Source organism: Pleurodeles waltl, chromosome 12 (assembly GCF_031143425.1).
Source record: "Pleurodeles waltl isolate 20211129_DDA chromosome 12, aPleWal1.hap1.20221129, whole genome shotgun sequence".
Lineage (NCBI taxonomy): Eukaryota > Metazoa > Chordata > Amphibia > Caudata > Salamandridae > Pleurodeles > Pleurodeles waltl.
The window spans coordinates 277690648-277710148 of record NC_090451.1 but is presented as its reverse complement, the minus strand read 5'-3'; the positions used below and the strand labels follow the sequence as shown (position 1 = coordinate 277710148).

The window sequence follows — 19501 nt, the reverse complement described above, 5'->3', positions numbered from 1 at the left end:
AGGCACTACAAAGAAGAGTGAACCGGAGCTCACCCGAAGTCACAAAAGAAGGTCCCACGACGCCGGAGGACAACTCAGGAGGTCGTGCACTGCAGGTTAGAGTGTCAGGGACCCAGGCTTGGCTGTGCACAAAGGAAATCCTGGAAGAGTGCACAGGAGCCGGAGCAGCTGCAAATCAAGCGGTACTCAGCAATGCAGTCTAGCGTGGTGAGGCAAGGACTTACCCCCACCAAACTTGGACTGAAGAGTCACTGGACGGTGGGAGTCACTTGGACAGAGTTGCTGAGTTCCAGGGACCACGCTCGTCGTGCTGAGAGGGGACCCAGAGGACCGGTGATGCAGCCTTTTGTTGCCTGCGGTTGCAGGGCGAAGATTCCGTCGACCTACAGGAGATTTCTTCGGAGCTTCTAGTGCAGAGAGGAGGCAGACTACCCCCACAGCATGCACCACCAGGAAAACAGTCGAGAAGGCGGCAGGATCAGCGATACAAGGTTGCAGTAGTCGTCTTTGCTACTTTGTGGCAGTTTTGCAGGCTTCCAGCGCGGTCAGCGGTCGATTCCTTGGCAGAAGGTGAAGAGGGAGATGCAGAGGAACTCTGATGAGCTCTTGCATTCGTTATCTAAAGAATTCCCCAAAGCAGAGACCCTAAATAGCCAGAAAAGGAGGTTTGGCTACTTAGGAAGGAGGATAGGCTAGCAACACAGGTAAGAGCCTATCAGGAGGAGTCTCTGACATCACCTACGGGCACTGGCCACTCAGAGCAGTCCAGTGTGCCAGCAGCACCTCTGTTTCCAAGATGGCAGAGGTCTGGAGCACACTGGAGGAGCTCTGGGCACCTCCCCTGGGAGGTGCAGGTCAGGGGAGTGGTCACTCCCCTTTCCTTTGTCCAGTTTCGCGCCAGAGCAGGGCTGGGGGATCCCTGAACCGGTGTAGACTGGCTTATGCAGAGATGGGCACCATCTGTGCCCATCAAAGCATTTCCAGAGGCTGGGGGAGGCTACTCCTCCCCAGCCCTGACACCTTTTTCCAAAGGGAGAGGGTGTAACACCCTCTCTCTGAGGAAGTCCTTTGTTCTGCCTTCCTGGGCCAAGCCTGTCTGGACCCCAGGAGGGCAGAAACCTGTCTGAGGGGTTGGCAGCAGCAGCTGCATTGAATCCCCAGGAAAGGCAGTTTGGCAGTACCCAGGTCTGTGCTAGAGACCCGGGGGATCATGGAATTGTCTCCCCAATGCCAGGATGGCATTGGGGTGACAATTCCATGATCTTAGACATGTTACATGGCCATGTTCGGAGTTACCATTGTGACGCTATACATAGGTAGTGACCTATGTATAGTGCACGCGTGTAATGGTGTTCCCGCACTCACAAAGTCCGGGGAATTTGCCCTGAACAATGTGGGGGCACCTTGGCTAGTGCCAGGGTGCCCACACACTAAGTAACTTAGCACCCAACCTTTACCAGGTAAAGGTTAGACATATAGGTGACTTATAAGTTACTTAAGTGCAGTGTAAAATGGCTGTGAAATAATGTGGGCATTATTTCACTCAGGCTGCAGTGGCAGGCCTGTGTAAGAATTGTCAGAGCTCCCTGTGGGTGGCAAAAGAAATGCTGCAGCCCATAGGGATCTCCTGGATCCCCAATACCCTGGGTACCTCAGTACCATATACTAGGGAATTATAAGGGTGTTCCAGTATGCCAATGTGAATTGGTGAAATTGGTCACTAGCCTGTTAGTGACAATTTGTAAAGATAGAGAATAACCACTGAGGTTCTGGTTAGCAGAGCCTCAGTGAGACAGTTAGACATCACACAGGGAACACATACACATAGGCCACAAACTTATGAGCACTGGGGTCCTGACTAGCAGGGTCCCAGTGACACATAATAAACATATTGAAAACATAGGGTTTTCACTATGAGCACTGGGCCTTGGCTAGCAGGATCCCAGTGAGACAGTGAAAACACCCTGACATACACTCACAAACAGGCCAAAAGTGGGGGTAACAAGGCTAGAAAGAGGCTACTTTCTCACAACAGGCCACTATGAAAGGACAAAAATGGACTATGAACAAACTGGAATGCATGATAAGTAATAAATAGAGGAGAAATGCTCTTCTCGTGTGCAGTCTTATTTGGAGCCCAACGTGTCACAGCATTTGCTGAGAGCAAGAAAAATAGAACTAGGGCCAGAACAGCTCACATGATTACAATGCCGTGGATGCATGAACCACTAAACCTCTGGGCAGAGCCATGTTTGCAAACCATGAACTTGAGTGTGGGGTTTCTGCTTCGCATAAACTGGCAGAAAGACATGGCTAAATGATGAGCTACAAAACAGAAGTTGAAAGGAAACAAATCTCTGAACGAAAACAATTTTTGGTGGTCTCTGTGTATCCACTCAACAATGGGACACAAAATAGGAATCAGGGAATCCGTGCCGATGCGGGTGGGAATTCGGCAAGACTGCTTCTATGTGAGCTGAGTGAGAACTCAGCAGTTCCCAAACTTTAAAATTATATGTGCAGTTGAAAGTTTTTTGTAATTTTAGCTCTTTGAAAGGAGGGATTCATCTTTCCAAAGGACCAAATTGTCATCAAAGGCCTTACGTGGGGACAGCCGAATGGCCTGGAACTGTAGTTTATTCATTAACTCTGTCTTTGTTTACATTCATTAAAGGTAACTCTGGGAGCAGCTTAGGAGTCTGCCCAATGTAAAGAAGGAGCTGTGCAAACTTATAATACTTTGGTTCTAATTTGTAGGGACCATTGCACACCCCAACTCAGGGAGAAGTTAAAAGACGGGGCCAACTTCTAGGAAAGCCCCTTGCTCCTCATGGAGGCCTCACTTGAATCTGTGCATGAGCGAAGAAGGGGGGCTGGCTGATTGTGCTGCACTGGCATCTGAAATCAGGTAATCTGGTGAACTCAGGGAATTTTTGCAGAACAGTGGAGAATCATACCACCCCAGAGTCAGGTTAATTTGGCCCCAGCTTGTTCGTTTCCATATGGGATCATTATCTTAGTTGTGAGGTACACTCTTCTTATGCGTTCAATACCAAGACGTGGGGACAGGTACAAACTCTACCCAAATCATTACTCGGTCTGTTCTTTTCCACCGCTGAGGATGCCTGTTCCATGACCGGCCCAAGCTATCCACATGAAGACAATGCAGTGGAGACGGGTGTTTCCTCCTCTGGCTCTCCTGTAAGCCTCCTGCTGATGCCACATGTGTATACATAGATTAAAAAAGATATCTTGAAGGAATTATTAACCAAACACTTCAAGAGATTTCATGCACACCAGTGCTCTGGCCTACCTGTGCTCTTTCTTCATCAAACTCCAAGCAGCCCATTCCGTCAAGTCTCTGCAGATCAATCCAGCCTTTCCAGATCACACAGACTCCATTCAAAATCATGGGAGCCTTCAGGTACACCTGAAAAATAGAGAAAAACCCGAACTCAGCAAAGCAAGGCGGCTCATTAGTATTTGAACGCAATCTGAATAAATGGTTGTAGATTAGGTCACCCACAACACATACGTGGGTCCCAGTTAACATTCTTAAATTTAAAGCCCTTCAATAATGATGACAATGCAGAAGCAGAGACAAGCAGAAACCCCTGGCAAGGTGGAACCTGTGAACAGCTAACACAATTTCTCTACCAGAATGGGCATCCTGGAGAAATAGGATACATGGACACTTATGTTATTGTAATGCCTCAAGACCAGGGTACCGGCTATCCTCATGCCCAGTACTATCAATGAATAAGGCTAAACTCGAACACTCATTAAGGATTCTCATGTGTCTCTCTGTTGATGAACTATTCACTTTTTTGACATTTTGTGAAATTTTACTGCACCATCACCAAGATATCCAACAGGTCATGGCTTAGGGGGTAAAATAGGGTTTGGTGGAGCATGATCACTGGCATACATTGGCACTGCTGTGGCCCTGCCACAACCAAGGTCTCCTCCACCCATTCTTTGAGAGGATGGGGAACCACTTAGGTCCGACTAGCGGTACCTCAGCCGGCTCCACGGACGAAACGCTGGGCCTAGATCAGCGCTATATTTATGTCCGTCATTCCTGCATCTTCCAGTTTATGCAGCAGATTATAATTATTTTTAATCCGAAGCAGCCGCATTAAACAGATGTTGTATAAAACTACAGATTAGATCAGTTTGGAGCCCATTTCACTCAACGGTTTGGATTTAAGACAATATGTGTTGCCCCTTCTTACAAAAACATCAGTGGGATTCCCTTCAAACCTCGGCAATGATTGAGTGAACAATGGCACAGCCTTCCAAATATGCGGCCTGCTTCCGGACGCCAGATGCTGGCCTGGCTACATGTTCATGTCTGTAATACTGTGAACTATTTAACTATTTGTTAATTGCAAGCGATACTCTTACAATCAGACGCCTGCTGTCTGCAATCAGGCACCGAATGTGGTGATAGGTAGATGCAACAATGACCCCACATTCACACACACCGCCAGAGATCCATGTGGCACCAACAAATCACAAGATACACAACAATCAACTACCACAACCACAGGAAAGTCGTACAAGCATTCACCCGTCGGCTACACCAACAAAAGGGAAGCTATATTAAATCTATTCACAACACATCCTCCATCCCTTGTACTTTCACGGTGCCCCCCCTGATTCTCTTCTTCACCCCCTTTTCTTCACTAACTCACTCAACATTTCAGTTGAACATACAACGCCCTCCCTATCTTCCTCACTGCTCCCTAATGGCTTCTTCTCCCAGGGTCTCCCAAAAGGAGACACACACACCCAAATGCACAATTGCACCAACAGGCACCACACCCACCACCTCCCCTTTCCCACAAGTAAATAATGGACTTTCTATGCACCACCAAAGTACCCAAACTCCAAACAGACAGGCCACGCTAGATCAAAGGCCACTGGAATTGTGCAGCAATAGAGAACCAAATAGTACAACAGGGAAAATTGCATTTCATGACAAAGGTAATTGTGTGGTAATAGTGTAGCATTATTTTGCATTGGAAAAACGGCGCTGCGGAAATGCATCATACATGTTATATGTATTATGCATCTCACTTGGAAGTATTTTAGAATTCAAGACATGGGGCCCTAAAGAAGAAATGATAAATATTTATGATGCTGCTAAATTCTAATTGCCCTTTTAAAATAACTGCAGCTTTGACATAATCTTCTGTGATGTGAATTTCAGTTGAGTGAATCAAACAAATAATTACAAATAATGAATCGTTGTTTCCATCTTGTTTGAATTATATTTCAATATTTAAGTTGTTTTGCTTCATGGTGAAAGAGAAAGCCTTTCCACGACCCATCAACTCGGAATGGTTACACTACTGAGCAACATTGTCACCTCTTTAAAAGGCTAATTACCCCATTCAACAGCTGAAGGTGACCACTTAACTTCTGTAAACTGACTGGTGCAATATTGCATCCCGGGTGGAGCAACTTTAACCTAGTTAAAGTAAAAATGTTTTTTTTTTAGTAAAATCTGCAAAATATGCAGCAGATTACAGGGAGTGCAGAATTATTAGGCAAATGAGTATTTTGACCACATCATCCTCTTTATGCATGTTGTCCTACTCCAAGCTGTATAGGCTCGAAAGCCTACTACCAATTAAGCATATTAGGTGATGTGCATCTCTGTAATGAGAAGGGGTGTGGTCTAATGACATCAACACCCTATATCAGGTGTGCATAATTATTAGGCAACTTCCTTTCCTTTGGCAAAATGGGTCAAAAGAAGGTCTTGACAGGCTCAGAAAAGTCAAAAATAGTGAGATATCTTGCAGAGGGATGCAGCACTCTTAAAATTGCAAAGCTTCTGAAGCGTGATCATCGAACAATCAAGCGTTTCATTCAAAATAGTCAACAGGGTCGCAAGAAGCGTGTGGAAAAACCAAGGCGCAAAATAACTGCCCATGAACTGAGAAAAGTCAAGCGTGCAGCTGCCACAATGCCACTTGCCACCAGTTTGGCCATATTTCAGAGCTGCAACATCACTGGAGTGCCCAAAAGCACAAGGTGTGCAATACTCAGAGACATGGCCAAGGTAAGAAAGGCTGAAAGACGACCACCACTGAACAAGACACACAAGCTGAAACGGCAAGACTGAGCCAAGAAATATCTCAAGACTGATTTTTCTAAGGTTTTATGGACTGATGAAATGAGAGTGAGTCTTGATGGGCCAGATGGATGGGCCCGTGGCTGGATTGGTAAAGGGCAGAGAGCTCCAGTCCGACTCAGACGCCAGCAAGGTGGAGGTGGAGTACTGGTTTGGGCTGGTATCATCAAAGATGAGCTTGTGGGGCCTTTTCGGGTTGAGGATGGAGTCAAGCTCAACTCCCAGTCCTACTGCCAGTTCCTGGAAGACACCTTCTTCAAGCAGTGGTACAGGAAGAAGTCTGCATCCTTCAAGAAAAACATGATTTTCATGCAGGACAATGCTCCATCACACGCGTCCAAGTACTCCACAGCGTGGCTGGCAAGAAAGGGTATAAAAGAAGGAAATCTAATGACATGGCCTCCTTGTTCACCTGATCTGAACCCCATTGAGAACCTGTGGTCCATCATCAAATGTGAGATTTACAAGGAGGGAAAACAGTACACCTCTCTGAACAGTGTCTGGGAGGCTGTGGTTGCTGCTGCACGCAATGTTGATGGTGAACAGATCAAAACACTGACAGAATCCATGGATGGCAGGCTTTTGAGTGTCCTTGCAAAGAAAGGTGGCTATATTGGTCACTGATTTGTTTTTGTTTTGTTTTTGAATGTCAGAAATGTATATTTGTGAATGTTGAGATGTTATATTGGTTTCACTGGTAATGATAAAGAAATGGAAATGGGTATATATTTTTTTTTGTTAAGTTGCCTAATAATTATGCACAGTGATAGTCACCTGCACACACAGATATCCCCCTAACATAGCTAAAACTAAAAACAAACTAAAAACTACTTCCAAAAATATTCAGTTTTGATATTAATGAGTTTTTTGGGTTCATTGAGAACATGGTTGTTGTTCAATAATAAAATTAATCCTCAAAAATACAACTTGCCTAATAATTCTGCACTCCCTGTATGTATCACTAAACCCACACCTATGCATCAACATTAACCCAACACAACCAAACCAACACTGAAGCACTCACCACTTATCTTCATTCCTCAATCACTGCAACCAGCAATCACAACCTCAACAACTACACAATTTTCTCCCTTTCCAGTGCTTGTTGTAGTGAAAAATAAAGAACACAGTTAACAGAGAGCATTGTGTTTGCCAGAACTGGCCACTGTTGGTAAAAGCAAAACACTGACAAAGCCAAAAGGTATAACCTTATCTTATGCCAGGTACAGCTCCATGTGCCAAGCTACAGCCATCATATGTCCAGCAACAATCTCTCAGAAACTACCTTGGATGCCCAGCAGTAGCCAGAGTTACCAGGGTAATTCATTTGTTGCATACTCATAAAGAGCCTCACATGCCCAGGGAGAACATCACAAGCCAGATGAAGCCTAACACCCTAAGGGTATTCAAGGGGCAGCCTCTTGTGCCCAAGAACAGCCCCCCACCTTATCACATGACATTGCTGTTCTGCTGCTTTGTAAACAGGGGTGGTGCTTCAGGTGCAAGAACCCACCGCCCCTTGGTCCATTTATTTACTGTGTGCGACGAACTGCGCTAAAGGTGGAATGTGTGACTGTACAGGCAGACAGAGTTCATCCATTAAGCTTCTCTTGATTCTGCCCACCTGCCCCAACATAAAGAAAGAGGCACCAAAGAAGCAAGGGACTGTGTGGGACATTAAACATTAGTGACTGAGACCACTATTGCCCTTCTGCGATTGGCTGTTCTCCAGCCACTAGGCGGACAAAGTGGACATGCAGCCATCTTTACTAGCTGCCACTCTGAGGAGTGGGCATGCACAGGTTGAAGAGCGACACAGATTCCACTGGACTTACCCTCCTTCAGTTCTCTGCCACATCGTTTCTTGATTCAGCAAAAGAACATAATGTTCACATTGCTTAACTCTTCCATTCCCTAGGAAGCCAAGAAATAATGCCGAGGGGTCTGTGGAGAAGCATAGTGCAGGAATGCTCCTACTCTACAGCTACCATGCTGTCTATGGTGCCCCATACTAGTGATGGTCAGAATGGTTGATTTAATCACAGTGACTGGTAATGACTTGGGCTAAAATCCAGGCCACCACGTTTGTGTCCACTATGCTAACCAAGCCAGAGGCCACCCTTATGCAAATCAGACTGGTCCCGTGCCAAAACCAGTCTAGCTTATGTACAGCAAAACAGGTAATTCTGGGGTCCTGGGTCAGTTGTGCAAGCACTCCTTTGTTGTCTCTAGCAGACCAGCCAGCCGCTACTAGTGCAGAGAAAAATGGAAAAATAAAGGATTAAAACAGAGAGCTGGAGATATGGGGGAGTGTACCCGTCACCATGGACTGGCTCATGAAAGGAGAGGTGCAGAAATGCAAATAAAGTGGACTCTGCATTTAAAAGAGATGGGCAAGCCAATGGAAGTTAGAGTGGATCTCAAGCCAAATATGGCACAGTCTGGCTAAGCTCAAGGTCCTTTTGGAATCTTGAACCAACGAACCAAGAAGCTGAATCTGGCTCTTCCTCCCCAATCTAGCCTGAGGTAGAAGTGCTGCCCAGCGATGCCTGTGATCTCTTTAGTGGTACGGAATATGTTAAAGACCGATGGAGTGCTGTGACAGCGCTCGTCATGCTTATGTTTAATTTGTTGAGAAAGTGGACGATTCTTATCCTTGAGACCTTTCATTGCACTATAGGAGGTCTCGACGGTTGGACAGACCTTCGCCACCCCTGCGGATAATGAAAAATGTAAAAAGTCAACAAGGTAAGAGCTCTTTGTGAGCCTCTCTGCAGCCGAACTCTGTTCTTCACTTGAGTGGATGTGAAGACGTGTATCTCTGTTGCTTTGTCCCAACCTTTTGTTTTCCTAACAGATGAGGTGTTCAGCTCTATTAACCTCGGTCTCTCTGTTAACTTAGGTGAAGCCTGTGATATTAACATTAAACTAACATACCTGGATTCCCTTAACTTAGTATTATTTTTCAGTAAGGGTTCTTGAGTCAACCATATTTAACATGTAATATGTATGTGTATTTAACACAATGCACTGGTTTAGTGCCTCCACGAAGTGAACACAAAGCATTGTGCTTTGATCTAAAATGGGAAGGAGAAAGCAATAACCATGTAGTGGATCAATTGGATCAACGTGCAAACCTTGCCTCGATCCTGGCTCCCGCTTGACCACAATGTTTGATACTAGGCAATTACTGTTTTTCATAGTGGCCCATTTTCCTTCATCATCAAAAAACTTCTTTTGTACATGGTTTAATAAATTATAATGTTGTTTCATGTATAATAACACCCTATGTTACATATAGGGGCACAAAACAACTGACTCGCTTCTTGCTTCACTATTGACATCATCGTCAGGGAAGTGGGGCTGGGAGGCATGAATGTTTCTAAGTTTGTGTTTAGAATCTATTACTTCTAATAAGTGCCAGTCAATGCAATGATATAATCTGATATACTCAAATGAAATGTGTTGGATTATAAACAAATACAATATTTTGAACTTTGACGGGCTTTTATCATATGTCCTGGACGTTGCACAATGACAATACCAAATGTATTGGTGGCTTGGCTTGCGCCTAGGCTCTTAGAGCCAAGCCAGACCTTTGGCTCGGCTCTGACCCCATCCTCCCTATTAATTTGCTCGCTCGCCCACTGCTGCCATTCAAACCATCCATTAAAGTAAAGCACTAGAATTCGGCTCGAATGACTCAATACGTTTGCATAAGGTATCTTTGCCGCTTTATCAGCATGCGTTGTTCAGCAAGACCTAAAGCGTACTCTTCAAGACCTGTGCTAGGAAGTGAGGCTGTGAATGCAGCCCGAGGCCCCAGGACTTCCCAGACAGGACGCGCCGGTGCTCTTCGCTGGCAGCTTTATAGTTTCTGTTACTGCAGGCAAAGGAGGGTGACATTTCCAGGTAACCCAGCGGTTGTAATACAAACCAGTTTTATCCACAAGAACACATGCACCGGACAGACAAAGTAATGCAAAAGGGCAGGTGTAATTGAGCGAGGCAAGTACGTGCACGATTTGCTCCATACGCTTGGCCCACAGGGCCAAAGCAGTTTTCAGAGCTTCAGACAGTGTTACCATTTGCATGAAGAATAATTTCCTCCTGGCAGTTTCCCTAAGAGCTTAAGTAAGGAAATTACCAGCAGCTGAGATGGATCAGATAACCTATGCGAGCAATACATTTTCCACACAAGATCCATCAGATTAAGCAGGCAGCATGGGGCCAGGCCCCTGCACAGGACGCCAGGCGGTGTGTCGCATCCCGCACATGCATGTAGCAGCAGAGGACGGCTCCTGTCGGACACAGGCAGGTAACACCTCGGAAGTGTTTGTTATTACACAACAGTACCTCATACAGAAATAAAACGTGCTTACTTTATTGGGCCAGTGAGAGGGGTATTAACTGCACGTTGAGGAATTCCACAAAACCAAAGCAAAAAAAAGAAATACACATGGATCATGCTGGGCAGCAGTTCCAGATACAACATTTCATAAATGAGCAAAATCGGATTTCATATTTCGGGGCGGTGCTCAGTGCCATAATGTTTCCATTTCAAACACTTTTCCCGTATGGAACCTGATGATACTCGGTTTCAGCTCCTCGGAGGGATGACAAGATGAGCTGGTACAGCCGGGACCTGAACTCATAACCCGCCGATCACACCAAAGTACGCCTAACTTGCTGAGCGATCTGCCAGGACTGGACGGCAACTCGCCAGCAGGAATGACTGCAGACGTCAGTCACAGAAACCTATCCCCAGGATGTAAGAACTGTGAGCCGCTATTGCAAGCGGTGGACTAAGAGGAGGCGCGTTTGTTGTGCATGTTGGTGGAGGTTAGGGTTTGTAGAGTGGCCTCTGTGGGAAGCACCGGGTGTCTTGTGTGAAGTTCAGAAGGGTGCCCCCCTTGTGATGTGGCAATCTTGTAGTCGCACTGAAGCTTGGAGTGAAGCAGAAAGACGTATGTGAAACACTGGCGCTTGCAGACGTTTCCCAGCCCAGTAGGGTATGTGGTCTGGCCTCTGAGAGAAGCACTGGATGTTGTGTGCGAGGTTTTGAGTGCTGCACTTGTGGTGCAAGAAACATCTAGCTGGAGAGCAGCCGAGGATTGTAAGATAGAGTATGGCGTGATGCCATGTAACTTCATTTCACCTGCTTGATAAAAGTCTTCCATGTTGCAACACCAAGATCTGTACTTACTATGTTTGTCCTTGCCAGGCCCGGGTTCTAGAGCTTATGTCATTTTACTAAGCACCTTACACACACGTTATTTAGAGCGGAGGGGAGGCTCAGGTGTGAGGCCAACCTGGAACAGAGTGTTCGTCTTTGGGAGTACGCACCTGGTTTTAGTTCGATGAAAGTCAGTGTACCACCATTAAAGGTGAAGTGGACACAGTCAAGAAAACTGTCTCATGTAGTGGGCAGTTGCAGGGCTGGAGAGGTCCGGCCGAAGAAGCATAGCTGTAGAAGTCATCTTATCATTAAATTCTGGATCCTTCATAGTCTCAGAAGTAGATCGTGAGGAGCCTGAAGTACAGTCCATGGGCTTAAAATAGGCAAGAAAAGACAAAGGCAATGGTAGATGAACCCTGAGAGGGAAATCTAGGTGAGATAAGATACAGTGTAGAGTTTGCACGGGTAAGCAGGCACTTTTAGTCACCTAATTTACTTTTGGTGCATGCAACAGCTTGGCATCTGTGATTACACACAGATCCTTCACTTACATCAGGTGGTTGGAATGTTCCTCGGGACATATGACAGTGAGGTGGTTCTTTCTCCAGTTTCCATTGGTCACATCTCTGGTTTTGAGGCCTTGACCAATATGGACAGAACAAGATCTGGATCACTTTGAGGATTCCCTCAATGGTGAAAACATGTTCCTATGGTTTCGTCAGTGACTTTCCTGAGTTTGTCAAGAATATTTCTGTAGAACCTAATACTTGCTGTTAATTTTGTATATCTGCACAATGCTAGTGTTCATAATCTAACATGTACATAGATAAACAATCCACTCTGGGAATCGGCGCCCGCTCCAAAGCCATCAGTTCTTACATCATGATCTGCTAGAGTCTTTGCTCACCTTCAGTATCAATTGTGTTTCACAACAATTGCTGCTCACAGATGGAGAGTAGATACGCAGTGCAGCTGCTACCTAAATCATGTTATTTTTCCTAATTTTCAACTCTTTTGCCTCATTCTTGGTAAAACAAACATGAATACATTTCTAGTGTTCCACCCTTGACTTGTGCCTTCCTCCCCTACATCTCCTCCTTTTAGACCTAAAAACTCACTACTCTTATGTGAACACTGAATTTTTACTAATAAATGTTCATGTATTCTGAATGTTGAATCTACATAGAAAATGAATTAATGTAGAAAATATTGTACAACTTGGAAAATGTGCCAACTTGAGTGGCCCCAGTAATCACAAAGTGTCCTTATTAATATGAAATGACGTTCTCATGTTTAGAGAAATGTAGTAGTATGTTATATTAATGATTTTGTATTATGTATTTGCTTTATTAATTATAGGCCTTAAGTTAGCAAGGTCTTGGGCCTAGTTGCACAGCCTCATGTTAAGTTGCACTGTTTAAATAATTCACATAAATGGCTGTTTAGAGAATTGAATACTTGCATTGTTTCACTGTGTTGACCAAACACTAGTAAAAGTTTTCTTTTCCATGAGAACTGCTTGCTGGAATAGCTGTATTAGCTATTGATACATTGTAGAGCTTAGTGTGTTTGAAAGCGATGTTCCCAGGAGCTAACAATGGATGCACTGACTAATAGACAGAGCGATACAAAATTGTTACCTGATGAGTCCGACGATAGGAACAGGAGAAGAGGAGCCAATCACCGACATTTGAAAGAAAGTTTAGTAATATCTTAGATCTGAAGTTCTATTTTCATTGGACTAAATGTAAATGTACAATTCTTTGACCAATAGAAACGTGGGATGAGTTCTAGAAAATGTTAACTTAGCCTAACCCCATGGAGAAAGAAGACACACTTTCCATTTCCTTCTTCACCGATGAGGTGTACTCGTCTTGATTCCTTTACTTAGAGAATTCTATCTTTAACTTTTTTGCTTAGACCTTTTGATGCTGAATGCTGATCCTTAGGCACTGCTTTCCATATGGTTCAAATAGCTTAGAGTCCCCTGTTCTGAACCATTCCCTTTCATGGCCCAATGCTAATGCCGACCGAAGAGATGTCCAATTGACAAAATAGTCACAGCTTGCTGATCCATACTGAGGAAAGGTATAACAAAATGTTCTTGTTGTATTTTGTCTTTTGTTCCCAGGTACCAACCGCTAATTTTAATAGAGCCATAGCTAGATGTTTTCCAAATTTGTGTTGACTTAATTGTTTTGCATGAAGCCCAAACATGCTATTCTAATCAGAAGGCTAGTAGAGGAAATCCTAAATTGCTAATAACTGCTATTAATAAATAATTAATGTTACTCAGTTGCTGAATCTAAATGTATGCTATTTCTACTGCACAGTTATTCTTGCTATTGAGTTGTACTGTAATCCTAGAATGTGTAACCATACATGCTTTGATTAAATTGAGATTCTTTAGAAGATTTGGTCAACCAGTGCTGTTTCTGTATGTTTATCATTTGATATTGAGATTAAGTTACGTGATATTAGCATTGTTAATATAGGGAAATAAACATTATAACTTTAACGTAAAGGTGTGGTTATTAGTGGCCAAAGGGGTCATGGTGAGTGGAAATTACTGACTCCCAAGATTATAGATTCTATTGATTGATATTGTTATTGATTGGTATTGAAATTGAGTCCTATGGTGGGATTTACTCTAAGCGCAGTCAAAAGGCCCATCGAACCTCTAACGCGTCCCCCTATAGGAACTAAAGAAAATAAATCAAATAAAGTCAGACACGCTAACACTTATAACTCTGTTATGGTGCAATGCAGTAGAAAGACAGTGCAAGCCTGATTCACAAAGAGCCTCCACACTCGGGGCAAGAGATCCGCAATAAGAAACCGCAGTACAGAGATCCTGCCACTACTGCGGAGCCTTTCTACTTATTCCTGTAATTAATCTCCAATAACAACAAAGTAATGCCCATTTATGCTTATCCACTAATAGTTCACTTTGGCTAAAGCACCACTTCAGAATGCTTGGTTCAATTTCATCTGCATGGCAATGAATACTAATGATTACTGAATCAAAATAGGAAACTATTCTTTAGAGATGTTTATCAACACACAAACACAGTTGATCAGGGGTGTTAAATGCAGGGCCAGAACCATGCAATATTTTCAGGATAATCAAGTAAACTAAGGGGTAAATTGTATCTGTCTGTGTTGTTTTCAAGCACGTTACTAGATTCCTCTGACAAGTCCCCTGTTAATGTAGCAAGCAGTTAGAGGTAAATCACTTACAACCATGTGCCTTTCCAGGCACCTTAAAAGTGATCCACTTATGAATACTGGTTTGGAGTCATGTGGATGGAGGTCAACAGGCAGTGATCTACAATCGTAACTACTCTTTGTACAAAAACTAAGATGACTGCAATTCTCCCAGGTTACTAAAACCAACCCAACTTCACGGCATGGTTTACTTTGGTTGTAGGTGGTTGTGGGTGAAGTCCTGACCTATAATCTTAATCAACCTGATAAACTGGTGTAGAGTGAAAGTAAGTAGTATTTTGGGTTAAAACACTGACAAACACCCCGAGATAGAACAAACAAAAGCAATAAAGATGGAAGCTAATCACCAAAAAATTATCTTTGGAGAATAAAATAAACTGCAGGTCAAGGTAATATAAAGAAAATGCGTTTATTTTGTTCACTTGCCAAGAGTATGTAAACAGGTGGTGCAGACCTGCAGCAGAGAGTAAAGTGTCATAGCATTAGAATTACAGATCATTAAGAGACCACAGCTCCTGGTAGTAAGCTTGATACAGAGCTGCTGTTCAGCATTGACACCCTTGAGAGAGGTGGCTGTCTTGTGGGGGGCTTCCACTTTGTCAGGGTTGGCTTTCAGAAATTACAATAACCTCATATGTGAGGCTGTGTCTCACAGAGATACAAGCACGCCACAGATATTTGCATAGCTCATTCTTCAAAGTACATAACAGTGTACACTGGTCTGGACATAGGATGAATACTCTAAAATCGCTATATTATTCTAATGTCTATAGTTGCTCCTTGCCACACCTCAATGAACCTGCAGAGCAACTTCTATACAAGCATTACCGAAGCCCATGTAATCCTATGAGCTGAATGTCCTTTGTCGTCATAGGCTTGGTGATGAGCCATAGATCAGAGTGGCCTTAGGGACTGGAGTGAGGATAAAGAGGTGTAAATGGGAGAGAAGTGCCTCGATTGATAAAGCACAGTGTGAGTGTTGCTATGCTGACCAGTGTTAAAAAATACCTTTGTGCAACTGATGCAACCAAGCCATCAACACTAATGCTCATCTCCGTACAGTGTCATTAAATAAGGCAATCCTCTGAATAATGTGGTATCACAAATAACACAGCTAATGCTGTGGGAAACTGTGAATGGCTTTCACAACATTTTGTGAAATTGTTCAGAAATTATGTAAAACTGTGCAAGATTTCACAAAGTTCTTTTGCGCTATGTCACATAAAAATTGAACACAAGGGTATACCTACATTAAGCTGTTGTGTGATGTACTGTCAAAAGGACTGGTTCAAAGAGAAAGTGTCTCCCTTGAAATCTTTCTGCATGGACCTGTCCTTTACACCCCAAAATTGAACGAAATTTCACACCTGTGAAATGTTCTGACTTTCGCAAGTTACACAAAATGTGAAATAGACAACTGAGTGTAGGCACCCTCTCCCTACCGATTGAGGTCTCTGTTGAGTGTTGTGACTAGATCACAGGAGCGAATGGCACTGCTTGGAAGGTGAGTAACCTGTATCCATGTTCCTCTTCCCCCCCTTAAGGTGGCAGTGGTACACAGCTTAGTGAAACATACTAACTGTGAGTTTCCCTTGGCAAGAGGAGGGTGGTCTCATTGACGCCTGTTATGGCCTTGCAGCGATTGTGTACACAGTGAGAGTGTGCTTGACCAGGTGGATAGGTGGAGTTGCCTGCAGCCTGCCTGACTCAGAATGTTCGACTGGATGTCAGGATGGGCCTGTGTGAGGCAGAAGCCTTATAGAATGGCTACCCTAAAGTCAAGACTAGGACAGGTGGGTAGTAGATGTGCCCTGGACCACTGGTGATTGCTAATCTGAAGCAATCCGGTACCCCACCACTCTAATCCAGAATCATTGGCACAAGGCACCTTGGACTGTGAAGACAGTCAGGGCTTCTTCAGTAAGTGGCCACTGCAGGACTATCAACTTAGTGGATTTGCCTGGGCAACAGGTAGTGATCCACCAAATCCATGGTATTGGCAGGTGCCAAGTAGAGAAATCAATTTTGAGGTATGCCCAGACAGCTTCCAGTTACAATGTCTGTGCAACCCATTCATGTATCAGGTCTATAGAAAGGGAATAAGAGTGAGCGTTCCCTTGATGTAGATCCACGGGCTCTTTACTGTTGAGTCAATGAAAACTCTGATCATGCAGTGGGGAGCTCCTGCCTAGGAAGATCACTGGGTCCAGAAGGAAGGCTTGCCTGGGTGGCTTGACGAATAAAGCAGGAGTGTCAGGGGTACAGGGCATCCAATTTGTGAAATCTTGTGTAATTGCAGAAGCTGTTACTCTTGAGACAGATGTTGTGCCCCTGGCTGAATGATCCGCACAGTGCGACCAGAGGCCTGGTAGAGCTACAGGATATATGTTGATTATCAGTGTGCAGATTTTCTGTATGAAAGAATGCACCTCTCAGTACTGTGCAGTGAGAAATATAGTCTGTCTGAAGTAGTAAGCCATGGGAAATAACGACTCTCTGAATGTCCTTAAAACAGCGAAAGATGAGGGTGAAATGCTTGAAAAAGGTTCCACCACCAGCAATGACTCCGGACCACATTCTTGGCCATCCTTTTAATCTTGTGCCACGAGAAAAAATGATTATATGAATACTGCACAATAAGAACATATGCCCATCTAAAGATTAATTAAATAATTCTGTGCTTTGAGAAGCAAAGCCCTTCAAACAGCTCCATGAGCAATAATACACATCCCAGTACTTTACCAATAAAATAACACATTACTGGGTTGGAAATAGCAGTCTCTGAATGTTGTGCCATGAGAAATAATGCCTGTCAGTAATGCGCAGTGAGAACTGGTACCCAGGACATGTGAAAGAGTACGTCAGAAGTAGTACCTGTCAGAAAAGTCCAAATGTCTTGCGCGGGCCGAGACTGACTTGCACATGACTGATTGTCGTCAATAGTGGCTCATTGATTAAAATAAACTATTATTTGTAAGGTGGCCAAGGGGATCACCAGTGACATATTAATTCACGCATCTCACCAGTCACTTGTTCTTACCACTTATACAGTAGCATAGCAGATCATTGCTTGCCTATATGCTGAGACTACCCTAAGCAGTGCACTAAAAATATACAGTTTAGCAATACTTCCCAATATGTTGCTATTTCCTGTGTGCAGTGACCACAGTCTCACCAGTGACCAACAAAGTCTGATGTCATGACCAGCAATTTGTACATCTTGAATGGCACCTGTTTTTAATACTTTGGACCTAAGAGGCTACTTTCTTATGTGTACAGAAAACAGTGACAGTCACACCCGAAGAGAGGTCTCTGTGTCTCTCAGCCAGGGATGAGCATTATAAACACACTTCCAGATCCTTCTAGGGAGTGGGGCAATTCATGCATGGTGTCGCCAGGTACAGTGTCAAGTCTCCCATGGCAGGAAACACTCTCTAAAGGGTCCAATCTACGTTATGTTATCAGCAGTTGTATAGCACACGTCTCCCTTCTGTGTGTCCTTGTAGCACTCTCGGCATTCAGAATGTGTCTAACCGCATGGTGCTGCACTTTCTCAATAACTGAAGTCATGGTAGCCTAGTATCTTTTTTGTGGGTCCGTGCAGTGATAGGTCTGTTTGTTGTAGCGCTTAGTAATGGTTCCTATTGGTTTTATGGAAGACCCCTGTGTGTGGCTCGTGTGCCTGGGCTTGCACGAGTTGTAGCGTGAGCTTTGTGTCTCAGTGACTTAGCCTTAGAACTCTCATCCATAGGAAACAAGAGAAGGGGCAAAGACTGGCCACTGCCCGACTGGATGTGTTTGGTTGTGTTGTTAGGGGCATCTCCTTGTCATCTCTATGGTGATGGTGTTTTGTTGTACATACATTAATATACATCTGTCATCAGGCAAACTCTCTTTCTAGCAGAATATGTATTGAAAACCCCTCACTGAAGAGCTGAGGGATTGCATTCTCCCTAGCAGCAGCATACTGGTGTGTTATCAGGATATCATTTTCACAATATCCTCTGATATAATAATGGGACCTAAGTATCTTCAACAAATTTCGCCCAATTTGAGATAATAGGAGAAACTCTATGCACAAGTGGATGATATTTTTCTAAACGATATTTAGAACACATATTTTATGTCAGACAACATTCACACATACAACCAGCAAGTTAGCCCCTTAGCTGTCACAGCAGCTGTTCTGTACAGCCAGTGAAAAACTAAAGGAATAACCTGAAAAGCAAGTTTCAAACACTGAAAAATAATACTGCAGACACCTGCAAATATATCCAGCACACTGAAGTCTCCGGGGATTGGGTTCAGCAGTAAGAGAACATCCCCAGCTTTAATGAGTAGCTATTAAGTGGCAGCCTCTCCGCACAAAGAGCCTGCCTGGAGGCGGCTCAACTAACACCAACCATACAAATCCTCACAGCCTTGCATCAGTGAAACTGGTGGTAGATGAGGACTACCCGCCCACCCAATCTGGACATTGATGGGCCTGGTCCTGTGCCATGGGCATACTTTGGTGCAGTTTTTCTTACTTCTTACCTTTCTAGATTCCCTGTGCTCATGCTAGAAGTTCTTAAATTGATGTTTAGATACCCATCTCTCTTGTGTTTAAGAGTTTTCAATGTTCCCATTACTGTTTCTTTAAAGAAATACTTTTTTTATTAATCTCCTTCCATCAACTTCAAGCCAAGGTCTCTTTTCCACCGAGGGCAAAGGTCTCAAATACGTTTTCTGGATATTATTTTTCATCATTAAAAGGGGCACCTGGTGAATGATGATAAGATAGATCTCAGAGCCGCATCTAACAACATCAAACAGACACTCCAGAAAGCCTTATTCTTGCTAAATATTAGAGATGCGGAACTTGTCAAAGAGACCCGTATTTTATTCTCTACAATAGTTTGCCTCTTTAAATTATCCAGACACCTCATTTCCTAATGACCACGTGGCTT

At 43.9% G+C, this 19501-nt stretch overlaps 1 protein-coding gene across 4 annotated transcripts in view; it reads right to left on the bottom strand.

Annotated features, from left to right (window-relative positions):
* The window catches only part of CBFB (core-binding factor subunit beta), a 165434-nt gene that overhangs the window by 70333 nt on the left and 75600 nt on the right, over positions 1 to 19501 (bottom strand). For all 4 annotated transcript variants that reach the window (XM_069215936.1, XM_069215937.1, XM_069215935.1 and 1 more), the window contains exon 4: positions 3314 to 3430. In XM_069215936.1, coding sequence (XP_069072037.1) covers positions 3314 to 3430 — 117 coding nt within the window. The remainder of the gene's footprint in view (positions 1 to 3313; positions 3431 to 19501) is intronic.